Here is a 15531-nt window from a genome sequence, read left to right on the forward strand (position 1 = left end):
GAGGGACTGGTGCACTTCACATAATAAATGGCATCATGAGGAAGGAAAATTATGTGGATATATTGAAGCAACATCTCAAGACATCAGTCAGGAAGTTAAAGCTTGGTCGCAAATGGGTCTTCCAAATGAACAATGACCACAAGCATACTTCCAAAGTTGTGGCAAAATGGCTTAAGGACAACAAAGTCAAGGTATTGGAGTGGCCATCACAATGCCTTGACCTCAATCCTATAGAACATTTGTGGGCAGAACTGAAAAAGCTTGTGCGAGCAAGGAGGCCTACAAACCTGACTCAGTTACACCAGCTCTGTCAGGAGGAATGGGCCAAAATTCACCCAACTTATTGTGGGAAGCTTGTGGAAGGCTACCTGAAACGTTTGACCCAAGTTAAACAATTTAAAGACAATGCTACCAAATACTAATTGAGTGTTTGTAAACTTCTGACCCACTGGAAATGTGATGAAAGAAATAAAAGCTGAAGTAAATCATTCTCTCTAGTATTATTCTGACATTTCACATTCTTAAAATAAAGTGTTGATCTTAACTGACTAAAGATAGGGAATTTTTACTAGGATTAAATGTCAGGAATTGTGAAAAACTGAGTTTAAATGTATTTGGCTAAGGTGTATGTAAACTTTCGACTTCAATTGTAGGTAGGTACAGTTGAAGTCGGAAGTTTACATAAAACCCACTCGAATTGTGATACAGGCCCAGTCGAATTGTGATACAGGCAATTATAAGTGAAATAGTCTGTCTGTAAACAATTGTTGGAAAAGTTACTTGTGTCATGCACAAAGTAGATGTCCAAACCGACATGCCAAAACTGTAGTTTGTTAACAAGAAATTTGTGGAGTGGTTAAAAAACGAGTTTTAATGATTCCAACCTAACTGTAAGTAAACTTCCGACTTCAACTGTATATACAGTACTATGTATTCATTACACACACACACACACACACACACATATACGCATACACACACATACACACACACACCTTCAGTGTGCAGCTGTGTTGAGGTGGTGTGCCTTAGTGACCCAGCTGTTGTGTCCTCAGAATGGTTTCACTCCACTTCACATCGCCTGCAAGAAGAACCATATGCGCGTGATGGACCTCTTGCTGAAACACTCTGCTTCCCTAGAGGCTGTGACGGAGGTGAGAGAGATTGGGGCGAGAGAAAGATATGGAATGTATGCTAGGGAGAGATAAGAGAGGGATTCTGCCAAGGAGAGAGGGATGATTGTTTCATTTTCTGTTTTTTCTCTCCCCAGTCTGGCCTTACTCCTTTACATGTGGCCTCGTTCATGGGCCACCGCAAAATAGTCACCATCCTGGTACAGAAGGGAGCTTCTCCCAGTGCTTCCAATGTGGTGAGTCCCCTCCCCATCCATCCACCTCATCCCTGACTGCACCAGCTCCTCTGGCCCCTTTTCACAATGCTTCTGTGTTATGGACTTACACTATTTACACATTTGTGTTTCTCTGATTGTGTGTGAGCAGAAAGTGGAGACTCCTCTCCACATGGCATGTAGAGCAGGACACTATGAGGTGGCAGAGTTCTTACTGACCAATGCAGCGCCAGTAGACGCCAAGGCCAAGGTAATGACTACACACGCGCACACACACACACACACACACACACACACACACACACACACACACACACACACACACACACACACACACACACACACACACACACACACACACACACACACACACACACACACACACACACACACAATCAGAAAAACATTAATTTCACTTGCTAGTTCCCCACATGACTACCAACACCATATGTCTGTACCTCTCCTCCCTCTCTCCTGTCCTCCACCCCACCCTGTCCAGGATGACCAGACACCACTCCACTGTGCGTGTCGGATGGGCCACAAGGAGCTGGTTAAGCTGCTGCTGGAGCACAAGGCCAACCCCAACTCCACCACCACGTCCGGACACACACCCCTCCACATCGCTGCCCGCGAGGGACACGCTCAGACCACACGCATCTTACTGGACATGGAGGCACAGCAGACCAAGATGACCAAGGTACAGTATTTTGTCCGATGCCCACACACTCTAATCTCTCTGGATGTTTCTCTATGTGGGCCTGTGGTCTCTCCCCGATGTCTCTCTATCTCTATCTGGGATGTCTCTGCAGAAAGGCTTCACTCCTCTCCATGTGGCTTCTAAATATGGCAAAGTGGACGTGGCAGAGCTGCTGCTGGAGAGAGGGGGCAACCCTAACGCTGCTGGCAAGGTGAGGGTTGTAAAACACAGGGAGGAGGGAAGAACAGGGGTGTGTGGAGGGAATGGCCAAAAGGTATTTTGAGATTGAAGGATGCTATTATATGTGTGTGTCTCCTTTACCTTCAGAATGGTCTGACTTCTCTTCATGTGGCTGTCCATCATGACAACCTGGACGTGGTTAACCTGCTGGTCAGCAAAGGAGGCTCCCCACATAGTGCAGCTAGGGTGAGAGACCAGACAAACACACACACACACACACACACAAATATAATTGTACTATACACTAATACCTGTTTGGTTCTCTGTTTTAGAATGGCTACACCCCTCTCCACATAGCATCGAAGCAGAACCAGGTGGAGGTTGCTAGCAGCCTGCTGCAGTACGGTGCCTCGGCCAACGCCGAGTCCCTCCAGGGGGTCACGCCCCTCCACCTGGCTGCTCAGGAGGGCCGGCCTGACATGGTCGCCCTGCTCATCTCCAAACAGGCCAACGTCAACCTAGGGAACAAGGTGAGGCCTCAGGGACGGATACATGGAAGGAGTTAGGATTATTTGGGTGAGCGCTGTTAGTTCTGCTACAACAAGATGCCTTATCTTTGCACCTGACTCCTCTCCCCTCAGAGTGGACTGACTCCTCTCCACCTGGTGGCACAGGAAGGCCACGTGGGCATCGCGGATATCCTGGCTAAGCAGGGGGCATCAGTGTATGCTGCCACACGGGTAAGACCACACTCCTGTTGACCTCTGGGACAAGGCGAGGGACACAACAGTATCATTGATCAACAGCTTCCAGTGACATATACTGTACATCAGGACTATGTTAACACTTTTAATTGTTAGAGCATCTCAGTAGATGATAGGATATTGCAGTAGATAATTGCATTCTATCATACATGAAATCTGCCCCTTTGTGCCAGGTTGTAGAGAGTTGGTCTGAAGTACACACCCCTACCTCATCATGACATGCACACTGTTACAGTTTGTTATCTGAGGCTAATCTTAAATTCAGGGAATGTTAATGCAAGGTCATTATGGTAACAGTGCTACATGATGAACGATGGGGGCTCCATGGCAGATAGAGTGTCTGAGACTTGACCTTTCCTCTCCTTGGTATAAATAGCCACTGACTGCTTCTCCTGGCTCAGGGTTATGATACCAACATCAATAATAATAATAAACAACACCCAACTACCCTCAGAGCATGAGCCTCCGTGGTTCACTAGACAACATTACCCGAAAACTCAGTGTATCAACCGCAGAGCTTGTAGTGTGTATGTGTTGAATTTGTTAATATGACCTAGTGTTTAGATAGCTATCCAGTTGTTAGTGTGTGCTGGTTGTATTTGATACTGATGGTGTCGATACTCTGTTTCTGTCCCACGTCATGTCTCTGTTTCAGATGGGATACACCCCTCTCCATGTTGCCTGTCACTATGGCAATGTAAAGATGGTGAAGTTCCTCCTGCAGCAGCAGGCCAATGTCAACAGCAAGACTAAGGTGAGCACCTCCCTCTGGATGCCAATGGAACTACACTTACCCCAAATGCATTGTTAACCGTAAAGCGCAGTAGTTTGAACTGGCTATGTGATGTGATTATTTTCATTGTCTGATCAGTATGTTAATGATTGTGTCTCTGTCCCTCAGGTCGGTTACACTGCCCTGCACCAGGCAGCCCAACAGGGTCACACAGACATCGTTACCTTACTGCTCAAACATGGAGCCCAGCCGAACGAGGTTGCTACTGTACGCACCACTACCTTTCACTCCCTTTCAGTCCTCCACCTCATCCATCATCCTCCTCCAGCACTCCATCATCTGTTCAACAACTCTCTTTCAGTCTATCTCCTCTCTCTCTCTCTCTCTGTTAGAACGGTACGTCAGCCCTGTCCATCGCCAAGCGGTTGGGGTACATCTCTGTAATCGACGTTCTCAAACTGGTTACCGAGGAGACGGTTTCCATGGTGAGGAGTAAAGAAGTACCACTGTTGATCATCTGAGTCTGTTTAGAAGTACTTTTTGGTGTTGTCAAATATCTTCCACTAATGCTTTCTATGTCCCTCTCGATGCGGACATTATATACATTGTTGAGTAGTTTTTAATCCTTCTATGCTGCTCTTTATTCAGTCTTTAACCTGTCTCTCTTCTCTCTCTTCTGCCATTCTCTCCCTCAGACCACCACAGAGAAACACCGTATGAGTTTCCCAGAAACAGTGGATGAGATATTGGACGTATCAGAGGATGAAGGTACACAACACTTACAATACATTACAGACAGAACACAAGAAGACAGATTCAGTCCTGAATACACTTTCTCCTCCTTTTGGCCAGATAGAAGATGTATTGAACTTTCATTTCTTATTAATAGTGAGATTATAGCTATACAAATACCTCGTTATATTTTATGGCACAATTAGTTGCCAGTCCATTCTATAAAAAAAAAATCTGAACAGTTTGAATAGACTTATTATAAATGATTTGTAACTGTGCACAGCCTCCTAAAATATGCCTCTTTTGATTGTTTTTTAGGAATTACACAGCTAACTATAGGTATGACTGTCTCCTTCTCTCTTCTCTGTGCGGTGCTCATAGGTCATCTTAGAGTGTGTGGCTCCATTTCAAGCTTGTGATGTTTTTCTCTGCCTCTCTTTCTCTCCGCCTCTCTTTCTTTCCGCCTCTCTTTCTCTCTGCCTGCCTCTCTTTCTCTCTACCTCTCTTTCTCTGCCTCTCTTTCTCTCCGCCTCTCTTTCTCTCCGCCTCTCTTTCTCTCCGCCTCTCTTTCTCTCCGCCTCTCTTTCTCTCCGCCTCTCTTTCTCTCCGCCTCTCTTTCTCTCTGCCTCTCTTTCTCTGCCTCTCTTTCTCTCCACCTCTCTTTCTCTGCCTCTCTTTCTCTCCGCCTCTCTTTCTCTGCCTCTCTTTCTCTCCGCCTCTCTTTCTCTCCGCCTCTCTTTCTCTGCCTCTCTTTCTCTCCACCTCTCTTTCTCTGCCTCTCTTTCTCTCCGCCTCTCTTTCTCTGCCTCTCTTTCTCTCCGCCTCTCTTTCTCTCCGCCTCTCTTTCTCTCTGCCTCTCTTTCTCTCCGCCTCTCTTTCTCTGCGCCTCTCTTTCTCTCCGCCTCTCTTTCTCTCCGCCTCTCTTTCTCTCCGCCTCTCTTTCTCTCCGCCTCTCTTCTTTTCCACTTGGTCCTTTTGCGACTTTCTCTGTCTCCTGATGCTCACTGTGGTGCATCCATTTCATGGCTCCATGTCTATAACCTTTCTTTATCCCTCCAGTAACATAGACCTGACTCTCAGTCACTAACACCCAAGATCAGATGTATTCTATCTCTCTCCATGTCACTGGGGTTGGAGGCTGGGGGCTGGGGGCTGGAGGCTGGGGGCTGGAGGCTGGGGGTGGCTGTCCTCACCAGCCTACTGGGTGAAACAGCACAGTCTACTGTACTGTAAGAGAAAAGCCCTGTAGTGGAGGTTGTACACTAACCCATTAAGTGTATCAAACCATTCACTACGATTTTTTAATCAAGGTGAAAATTGAATTATCTGGTTAAAAAATGTGCGAAAGCTACTGTACTGTATCAACATCCAAGATGTTATTTTATCAACATTCCAAGATGTTACTGTACTGTATCAACATCCAAGATGTTACTGTATCAACATTCCAAGATGTTACTGTACTGTATCAACATCCAAGATGTTACTGTACTGTATCAACATTCCAAGATGTTACTGTACTGTATCAACATCCAAGATGTTACTGTACTGTATCAACATTCCAAGATGTTACTGTACTGTATCAACATCCAAGATGTTACTGTACTGTATCAACATCCAAGATGTTACTGTACTGTATCAACATTCCAAGATGTTACTGTATCAACATCCAAGATGTTACTGTATCAACATTCCAAGATGTTACTGTATCAACATCCAAGATGTTACTGTATCAACATTCCAAGATGTTGATGGTGTTATCTGGCTATTGCTGTCTTGTTGTTGTGATGTGTTTATCAATGTTCCTCCATTGTGACCCACTACATCCGCCGTCATTTGTATAGTCTGTTTCTGTAGTGTTTAAAGACGTGTGTGCTGTGTGTGTTTGCAGTGGTGTCCATATACTGTGAGGCAATGAGAACAAAGTAATGGTGCGACTGTAACGGCAGTCCTCCTCCTCTTCATCTTCGGAAGAGGAGGAGTATTGAGGGAACCAAGGCGCAGCGTAGTGAAAAGACATATTTTATTAACGAAACACGAACTTGATTAAACTAACAAAAACAACAAACGGTGTAGACAGACCTAGACGACGTACTTACATAAAACAAGAAAACGCACGAATAGGAACATAGGCTACACAAACCGAACAAACCGTAAACAGTCCCGCGTGGTGTACAGACACAGACACGGAAGACAATCACCCACAACGAACACTGTGACAACGCCTACCTAAATATGACTCTTAATTAGAGGAACGCCAAACACCTGCCTCTAATTAAGAGCCATACCAGGCAACCCAAAACCAACACAGAAACAGAAAACATAGAATGCCCACCCAACCTCACGTCCTGACCAACTAACACACATAAACTAACAGAAATAGGTCAGGAACGTGACAGCGACAAAAACGGTTTTGCACAAAAGTCTTCAAAGTCCCACGGGTGTTTTATCAACCAGTAAAGGTCAACGTGTAAACGTTACAACACCTTGACTATGATGTCAGAGGAAGTCACACCCTTATATTTTTAGCTCCCTGATAATTTAACTGACAGATTGTCACCGTTGGTCTAAATTTAGAAAAGAGCTTATTTGCTGTCTTAAAGACACAGATCACTTACTCAAATTATGGAACATAAAGGCATATTCCTCTCACACACACACACACACACACACACACACATACTTTACACTTCTGATTTTCACAACATCTGACACATACCCACTCATTAAAGGTGTGGCAACACAGAAGGGGAGGTGAGTTTTAAACCTGTGGAAACATATAGACTCTATGGTTATTAGGCCCTCACCATTGATTTGGCTCCGGACCACATCCAGGCACCCACTCAAACACTCACTGAAAACAACCCTAACACCTCTCGTGCTGATACAGACACAAGCACATGCATTAACGGAACAATTGTGTTTGGCGCTGGTGACTTCTCTCCAGTTAGCTCAGGATTTGAGGGGGTAAGTAACTATAACCTGCCACTTCCTGGAAGAAACTTAGATGAGTAGAGGAAAACAGATAAGAGAACATAATAAAGTGAATATAGATAGAGTGTTTTGTGTATCCGCCATGCCAGTCTATTGTGTGTGGTGAAGTACCTACTGTACATAGTATATGTATTTTTATGTACTCTGTGTTTTTTCATACAAGAATGTCCCTCAGCCAGGACTCCCAGAGGGAGAGAAAAACCCCTCTCAACCCTGTTTAAATCAATTTAATCCAGCCAGATTAGGTCCATGTTGATGTGGACATGGCTGTCCCAATGGACATGGACATGGCTGTTGTGACATTGTCCTGTTTTAGACTCAGTTCGTGTTGGGCCATTGGAACTGTCCAGATGTTAGGAAAGTCTGGGATATTTTACTGTAAATACCCAATACTGTATGCTGTGCTCCAAATATTCAACTACTGGAAATAGTTAATGGATGAAAAGTATTTCGACAGATCACATTTGAGATAAATATTGAACATAGTGCAAGAACCCCCATCTGTTTTCTATCTTTCTCCATGTCCTTTCGCTCCATCTGCCTTTGAGTCTCTGTGATCGTGGCTTCACTAAATCTCTTCCCATTGACAAGCATTAACACGTGCACAGTGTGTAGAGTGTAGTCGTTAACCCTTCAACTCACCAACCTAACTACTATATAAACCAGGGATGGGCAACTTTGATGGGGGTGGGGGCCACAAAACATCATGAGGGGCAGTCAGAGCCTTTTGTTGTAGTACTGAAGCAAGTTTGCTGCAATTTTACACATTTTGCCATGGGGCGGAGAGAATATTTAGCAATTTTATTACAAATTACATGCAATTCTACAAATGTTCTATAGGGTGGAGAGAAATGTTTGCAGTATTTAATATGATCTGAGTGACTAACAAAATCATTGGGGTCCCCCCTGGTCGTTAATTCGACCATGATTACTACAAGTTTAGATAGCTGGCTATACTAATTTACCAATCTAAAAAAAAAAAAAATGCTGACACGGGCGGATTGAGTGACTGTCAGTGACTGCTGATGCACAACCACATTCCAAAATTGCACCTTGTTTATTCCACTATCCTAACTCTCAACAGTTTTTTCTCTCAAAGAAAGTTTTTTTTCTTTTCATTTTTGAAAATTGATCTACAGGCCGACAAAAGGGGGAGGCGGGCCTCTGACCACTGTCTGTTCTCTCTCTCTCTCTGGCCCTGCTGTTGTTGTCTGAAGGGGAGGAGCTTTTGGGGACGGAAGGAGCCAGGTACATGAAGATGGATGACTTAAAGGACCATGATGACGATTTCCTGTCACCCAAGAAATCTATGGAGTAAGAGAGAGGGCTGGGCACTGTGTAGGGTTGGCTGGGGTAGGGGATGGGCTAGATGGAGGGGGTTAGAGGGGGCTGATGGGGGGGTATGCAATGGTAAAGGACAGGGAACGGTTGGATTAGAGCAGTATTGGGATGTGTGGAGTGGAATAAGAATATTCCCTTTATTCACCGTGTTCTGCTCTTCTCTCCAATAGTAACTACTCGCCTGCCATTCCCAGGATCCCTTGTGTATCCCCAGAGACGGTCATCCTGAAGGAGCATGACATGGAGCAGGTACACAACAGACGGGTTATGTTCTGTCCTAACGTGGGGGTGTCATTATAGTTGCTATATCATTACTGAACATGTGTGTATCTAAACCTGTGGAGAGTGAGTAGAAAAGTACAAATGTAAAATGCTACAATGAGCCATTCTCCTGTCTTTTAGGTACACACTCCAATGCCATTACAAAAAGATTACGATGAAGACTCCCTAATCCCCAGCAGTCCAGCTACAGAGACCTCTGACAACGTCAGTCCTGTGGCCAGCCCCATACACACAGGGTCAGTACACACAGCAATGTGTGTGTCCGTCCACCCCTGCCTGTAGCCCTACACTGACAAATGCCTTATGTTGTCCATAAACAATATCCAAGAGTAGGGTTGCAAAGCTACGAGTAATTTACTAAAGTTATCGGAATCTTCAGTAATTTTGGTAATTAACAGAAAATCTATGGCAAACTATCGTAACTTTGGGAACTTATACATTACATGACCAAAGCTATGTGGACACCTGCTCGTCAAACATCTCATTCCAAAATATTGGGAATTAATATGGAGTTGGTCCCCCCTTTGCTGCTATAATAGCCTCCACTCTTCTGGGAATAATTGACACGAGATTTTGGAACATTGCTGCGGGCAGTGATGTTGGGCGATTAGGCCTGGCTCGCAGTCGACATTCCAATTCATCCCAAAGGTGTTCAAAGGGGTTGAGGTCAGGGCTCTGTGCAGGCCAACCAAATTCTACCACACCGATCTCGACAAACCATTTCTGTATGGACCTCACTTTAGGCACATGGGCATTGTGCTGAAACAGGAAAGGGCCTTCCCCAAACTGTTGCCACAAAGTTGAAAGCACAGAATCATCTAGAATGTCATTGTATGCTATAGCATTAAGATTTCCCTTCAATAGAACTAAGGGGCATAGCCCGAACCATGAAAAACAGTCCCAGACCATTATTCCTCATCCACCAAACTTTACAGTTAGCACTATGCATTCAGGCAGGTAGCGTTCTCCTGGTATCTGCCAAACCCAGATTCGTCCGTTGGACGGCCAGATGGTGAAGCGTGATTCCTCACTCCAGAGAATGCGTTTCCACTGCTCCAGAGTCCAATGGCGGCAAGCTTTACACCACTCCAGCCGACACTTGGCATTGCGCATGGGGATCTTAGGCTTGAAACCCATTTCATGAAGCTCCCGATGAACAGTTATTGTGATGGCATTGCTTCCAGAGGCAATTTGGAACTTGGTAGTAAGTGTTGCAACCGAGGACAGACAATTTTTACACGCTACGCACTTCAGCACTTGGCGGTCCAGTTCTGTGAGCTTGTGTGGTCTACCACTTTGCGGCTGAGCCGTTGTTGCTCCTAGACGTTTCCACTTCACAACAACAGCACTTACAGTTGACCGGGGCAGTTTTAGCAGGGCATACATTTGAAGAACTGAGTTGTGGGAAAGGTGGCATTCTATGACAGTGCCACGTTGAAAGTCACTGAGCTCTTCAGTAAGGCCATTGTAATGTCAACGTTTGTCTATGGAGATTGCATGACTTTGTGCTCAATTTTATACACCTGTCAGGAATTGGTGTGGCTTAAATATCCAAATCTACTAATTTGAAGGGGTGTCCACATACTTTTGCGTACTTGAATAACTTAAAACAATGTATTCATATAGTATACCTTTGGTAGCACTTAATTTGGATAGTCCATCTGTAGATGCTCTACAGACTATTAGTAATTTCAACTAACCCTATCCCAAACCTTATCCTAACCCTAAACTTAACCCTTACCCTACCCTGACCTTTGGTCTTACCCTTATTCTAAACCTAACCCTAACAATAACCTTAGCAAGCAATTGCTTAAGAACAGATAGCATGTTGCTAGTATGACCATCTATAGAGCATAGTTTGACCTTCATTTTTTATATTGGTGTCCATATTGTCCATGATTTTATAATAGATAGACCAAATGATTCAAGAGGAAATAGCCTATTTAATGATAAAAGTATCTAATCAGGCCTCCCGAGTGCATCACAGTGCTTGAGGCGTCACGACACACCCGGATTTGATCCCAGGCTGTCACAACCCGCCGTGACCAGGAGTCCCATAGGGCGGCGCACAATTGGCCCAGCGTCATCGGGGTTAGGGGACGGTTTGGCCGGTGGGACTTTACTTGTCTCCTTGTGGTCTAGACTTCGGTCGTCAGTTGAATGGTGTTTGCTTCAGGACAATGGTGCAGCTGGGTTCCGGGTTAAGCGAGCGGGTGTTAAGAAGGGCGGTTTGGTGGGTCATGTTTCAGAGGACGCATGACTCAACCTTCACCTCTCCCGAGCCCGTTGGGACAAGATCAAAATTGGATTGCAATTGGATATCACGAATTTGGGGAGAAAAGGGGGTAAAATACAACAAATATATACATATATATATTGTATCTAATCAACACTGGAATTATTTTCTATAACCTCTGCAAATCGTTCAGCTATTGACTTTTTTTCACAACTGCCACCAGTTTGCCGCCAAAACATTGCAAAAAATACATATTGACATAGTAAAAAAAAAAGATATATATAGAAATCAATATTTCATACTTTAACCCCCATATTAAACAATGGTATTCACTAAGTTGTTGGTATACAGTATACACAATACAAGTCAAAAGTTTGGACACACCTACTCATTCAAGTGTTTTTCTTTATTTTGACTATTTTCTACATTGTAGAGTAATAGTGAAGACATCAAAACTATGAAATCACACATATGGAATCATGTAATAACCTCAAAAAATGTAAACAAATCAAAATCTATTTTATATTTGAGATTCTTCAAAGTAGCCACCCTTTGCCTAGATGACAGCTTTGCACACTCTTGTCATTCTCTCAACCAGCTTCATGAGGTAGTCACCTAGAATGTATTTCAATTAACAGGTGTGCCTTGTTAAAAGTTAATTTGTGGAATTTCCTACCGTCTTAATGCGTTTTAGCCAATCGGTCGTGTTGTGACAAGGTAGGGGTTGTATACAGAAGATAGCCCTATTTGGTAAAGTACCAAGTCCATATCATGGCAAGAACAGCTCAAATAAGTAAAGAGAAACGACAGTCCATCATTACTTTAAGACATGAAGGTCAATCAATCCGGAAAATGTCAAGAACTTTGAAAGTTTCTTCAAGTGCAGTCGCAAAAACCATCAAGCGCTATAATGAAACTAGTTCTCATGAGGACCGCCACAGGAAAGGAAGACCCAGAGTTACCTCTTCTGCAGAGGATACGTTCATTAGAGTTACCAACCTCAGATATTGCAGCACAAATAAATGCTTCACAGAGTTCAAGTAATAGACACATCTCAACATCAACTGTTCAGAGGAGACTGCGTGAATCAGGCCTTTATGGTCGAATTGCTGCAAAAAAAACTACTAAAAGGAAGCCAATTGTAATGGCTGTCAATGTCGTTCTCCTCCTCAGACGAGGAGGAGCATGGATCGGACCAAGATGCGGAGTAGGAGGTATTCATGATTTTAATGGCAAACCAACAAACACTACAAATTAACAAAAACAACAAACGTGACTAACCTGCAACAGTCCTGTGTGGCCCAAACGCTAACACAGGAAACAAACACCCACAAAACACCAGTGAAACCCTGGCTGCCTTAGTATGACTCTCAATCAGAGACAAACGATACACACCTGTCTCTAATTGAGAATCATACCAGGCCGAACACAAAACCCCACATAGAAATAGAAAACATAGACTGCCCACCCAACACTCACGCCCTGACCAATAAAGACATATAAAACAAGAGAAAACAGGTCAGGAACGTGACATAACCCCCCCCTTAAGGTGCGAACTCCGGGCGCACCAGCACAAAGTCTAGGGGAGGGTCTGGGTGGGCATCTGACCACGGTGGTGGCTCAGGCTCTGGGCGAAGTCCCCACCCCACCATAGTCACTCCCCGCTTCCGTATCCCCCTCCCAATGACCACCCTCCAACTCAACCCACCTAAATGAAGGGGCAGCATCGGGATAAGGGCCAGCATCGGGATAAGGGCCAGCTCCGGGATAAGGGGCAGCAGCTCCGGGATAAGGGGCGGCAGCTCCGGGATAAGGGGCGGCAGCTCCGGGATAAGGGGCGGCAGCTCCGGGATAAGGGGCGGCAGCTCATGACTGTAGGGCAGCTCATGACTGTAGGGCAGCTCCTGACTGTAGGGCAGCTCCTGACTGGCGGGCGTCTCTGGCAGCTCCTGACTGGCGGGCGTCTCTGGCAGCTCCTGACTGGCGGGCGTCTCTGGCAGCTCCTGACTGGCGGGCGTCTCTGGCAGCTCCTGACTGGCGGGCGTCTCTGGCAGCTCCTGACTGGCGGGCGTCTCTGGCAGCTCCTGACTGGCGGGCGTCTCTGGCAGCTCCTGACTGACGGACGGCTCTACTGGCTCGGGACAGACGGGCGGCTCTAATGGCTCGTGGCAGACGGATGGCTCAGACGGCGCTGGGCAGACGGATGGCTCAGACGGCGCTGGGCAGACGGATGGCTCAGACGGCGCTGGGCAGACGGATGGCTCAGACGGCGCTGGGCAGACGGATGGCTCAGACGGCGCTGGGCAGACGGATGGCTCAGACGGCGCTGGGCAGACGGATGGCTCAGACGGCGCTGGGCAGACGGCAGACTCTGGTCGGCTGAGACGCACTATAGGCCTGATGCGTGGTGCCGGAACTGGAGGTACCGGGCTGAGGGCACGCACCTCAGGACGAGTGCGGGGAGGAGGAACAGGGCTCTGGTGATGCACTGGAAGCCTGGTGCGTGGTGTAGGCACTGGTGGTACTGGGCTGGGGCGGGAAGGTGGCGCCGGATATACCGGACCGTGAAGGAGGACACGCGCTCTTGAGCACCGAGCCTCCCCAACCCTACCAGGTTGAATGGTCCCCGTAGCCCTGCCAGTGCGGCGAGGTGGAATAGCCCGCACTGGGCTATGCAGGCGAACCGGGGACACCACCTGTAAGGCTGGTGCCATGTACGCCGGCCCGAGGAGACGTACTGGAGGCCAGATACGTTGGGCCGGCTTCATGACATCCGGCTCGATGCCCAACCTAGCCCTCCCAGTGCGGCAAGGTGGAATAGCCCGCACTGGGCTAAGCACGCGTACTGGGGACACCGTGCGCTTTACCGCATAACACGGTGTCTGACCAGTACGACGCCCTCTCACTCCACGATAAGCCCGGGGAGTTGGCTCAGGTAACCAACCCGGCTTCGCCACACTCCCCTTTAGCCCCCCCCAAGAAATTTTTGGGTGAGCCTCTCGGGCTTCCAGCCTCTCTTACGTGCTGCCTCCTCATACCAGCGCTCCTGGGCTGTGGCTGCCTCCTTCTCCTCCCGAGAGCGGCGATTCTCTCCCACCTTAGCCCAGGGTCCTTCTCCGTTGAATATTTGCTCCCAAGTTCATTCCTCTTCTCTCCATTGCTTTGGTTCTTGCCGTCCTTCTCCAATCCACTTGGTCCTGGTTTGGTGGGTGTTTCTGTAACGGCTGTCAATGTCGTTCTCCTCCTCAGACGAGGAGGAGCATGGATCGGACCAAGATGCGGAGTAGGAGGTATTCATGATTTTAATGGCAAACCAACAAACACTACAAATTAACAAAAACAACAAACGTGACTAACCTGCAACAGCCCTGTGTGGCCCAAACGCTAACACAGGAAACAAACACCCACAAAACACCAGTGAAACCCTGGCTGCCTTAGTATGACTCTCAATCAGAGACAAACGATACACACCTGTCTCTAATTGAGAATCATACCAGGCCGAACACAAAACCCCACATAGAAATAGAAAACATAGACTGCCCACCCAACACTCACGCCCTGACCAATAAAGACATATAAAACAAGAGAAAACAGGTCAGGAACGTGACACCAATAAGAACTTGCTTGAGCCAAGGAACACGAGCAATGGACATTATACCGGTGGAAATCTGTCCTTTGGTCTGATGAGTCCAAATTTTAGATTTTTGGTTCCAACAAAACCATTTATTTTTCAACTGGACATGACCCAACGCACCTCCAGGCTGTGTAAGAGCTATTTGACCAAGAAGGAAAGTGATGGAGTGCTGCATCAGATGACCTGGCCTCCACAATCACCCGACCTCAACCCAATTGATTTGGTTTGGGATGAGTCGGACCATAGAGTGAAGGAAAAGCAGCCAACAAGTGCTCAGCATGTGTGGGAACTCCTTCAAGACTGTTGGATTGCATTGAAGCTGGCTGAGAGAATGCCAAGAGTGTGCAAAGCTGTCATCAAGACAAAGGGTGGCTACTTTAATGAATCTAAAATCTAAACTATATTTAGATTTGTTTAACCCTTTTTTGGTTACTACATGATTCCATATGTGTTATTTAATAGTGTTGACGTCTTCACTATTATTCTACAATGTAGAAAATAGTAAAAATAAAGCACAACCCTTGAATGAGTAGGTGTGTCCAAACTTTTGACTGGTACTGTGTATTTTTTTATCATCTTGTTTAATTATTTTA

At 46.1% G+C, this 15531-nt stretch overlaps 1 protein-coding gene across 21 annotated transcripts in view; it reads left to right on the plus strand.

Moving 5' to 3' along the window:
* The window catches only part of LOC129853625 (ankyrin-1-like), a 192295-nt gene that overhangs the window by 144266 nt on the left and 32498 nt on the right, over window positions 1–15531 (plus strand). For 20 of the 21 annotated variants that reach the window (XM_055919851.1, XM_055919862.1, XM_055919852.1 and 17 more), the window contains 16 exons: window positions 1056–1154; window positions 1271–1369; window positions 1500–1598; window positions 1848–2045; window positions 2158–2256; window positions 2373–2471; window positions 2558–2755; window positions 2867–2965; window positions 3645–3743; window positions 3891–3989; window positions 4115–4207; window positions 4418–4490; window positions 4773–4793; window positions 8663–8759; window positions 8957–9035; window positions 9189–9304. In XM_055919851.1, the coding sequence (XP_055775826.1) occupies window positions 1056–1154; window positions 1271–1369; window positions 1500–1598; window positions 1848–2045; window positions 2158–2256; window positions 2373–2471; window positions 2558–2755; window positions 2867–2965; window positions 3645–3743; window positions 3891–3989; window positions 4115–4207; window positions 4418–4490; window positions 4773–4793; window positions 8663–8759; window positions 8957–9035; window positions 9189–9304 (1667 nt within the window). The remainder of the gene's footprint in view (window positions 1–1055; window positions 1155–1270; window positions 1370–1499; window positions 1599–1847; window positions 2046–2157; window positions 2257–2372; window positions 2472–2557; window positions 2756–2866; window positions 2966–3644; window positions 3744–3890; window positions 3990–4114; window positions 4208–4417; window positions 4491–4772; window positions 4794–8662; window positions 8760–8956; window positions 9036–9188; window positions 9305–15531) is intronic. The other variant, XM_055919854.1, reaches the window with a different exon arrangement.

This window comes from Salvelinus fontinalis, chromosome 4 (assembly GCF_029448725.1).
Source record: "Salvelinus fontinalis isolate EN_2023a chromosome 4, ASM2944872v1, whole genome shotgun sequence".
Taxonomy (NCBI): Eukaryota; Metazoa; Chordata; class Actinopteri; order Salmoniformes; family Salmonidae; genus Salvelinus; species Salvelinus fontinalis.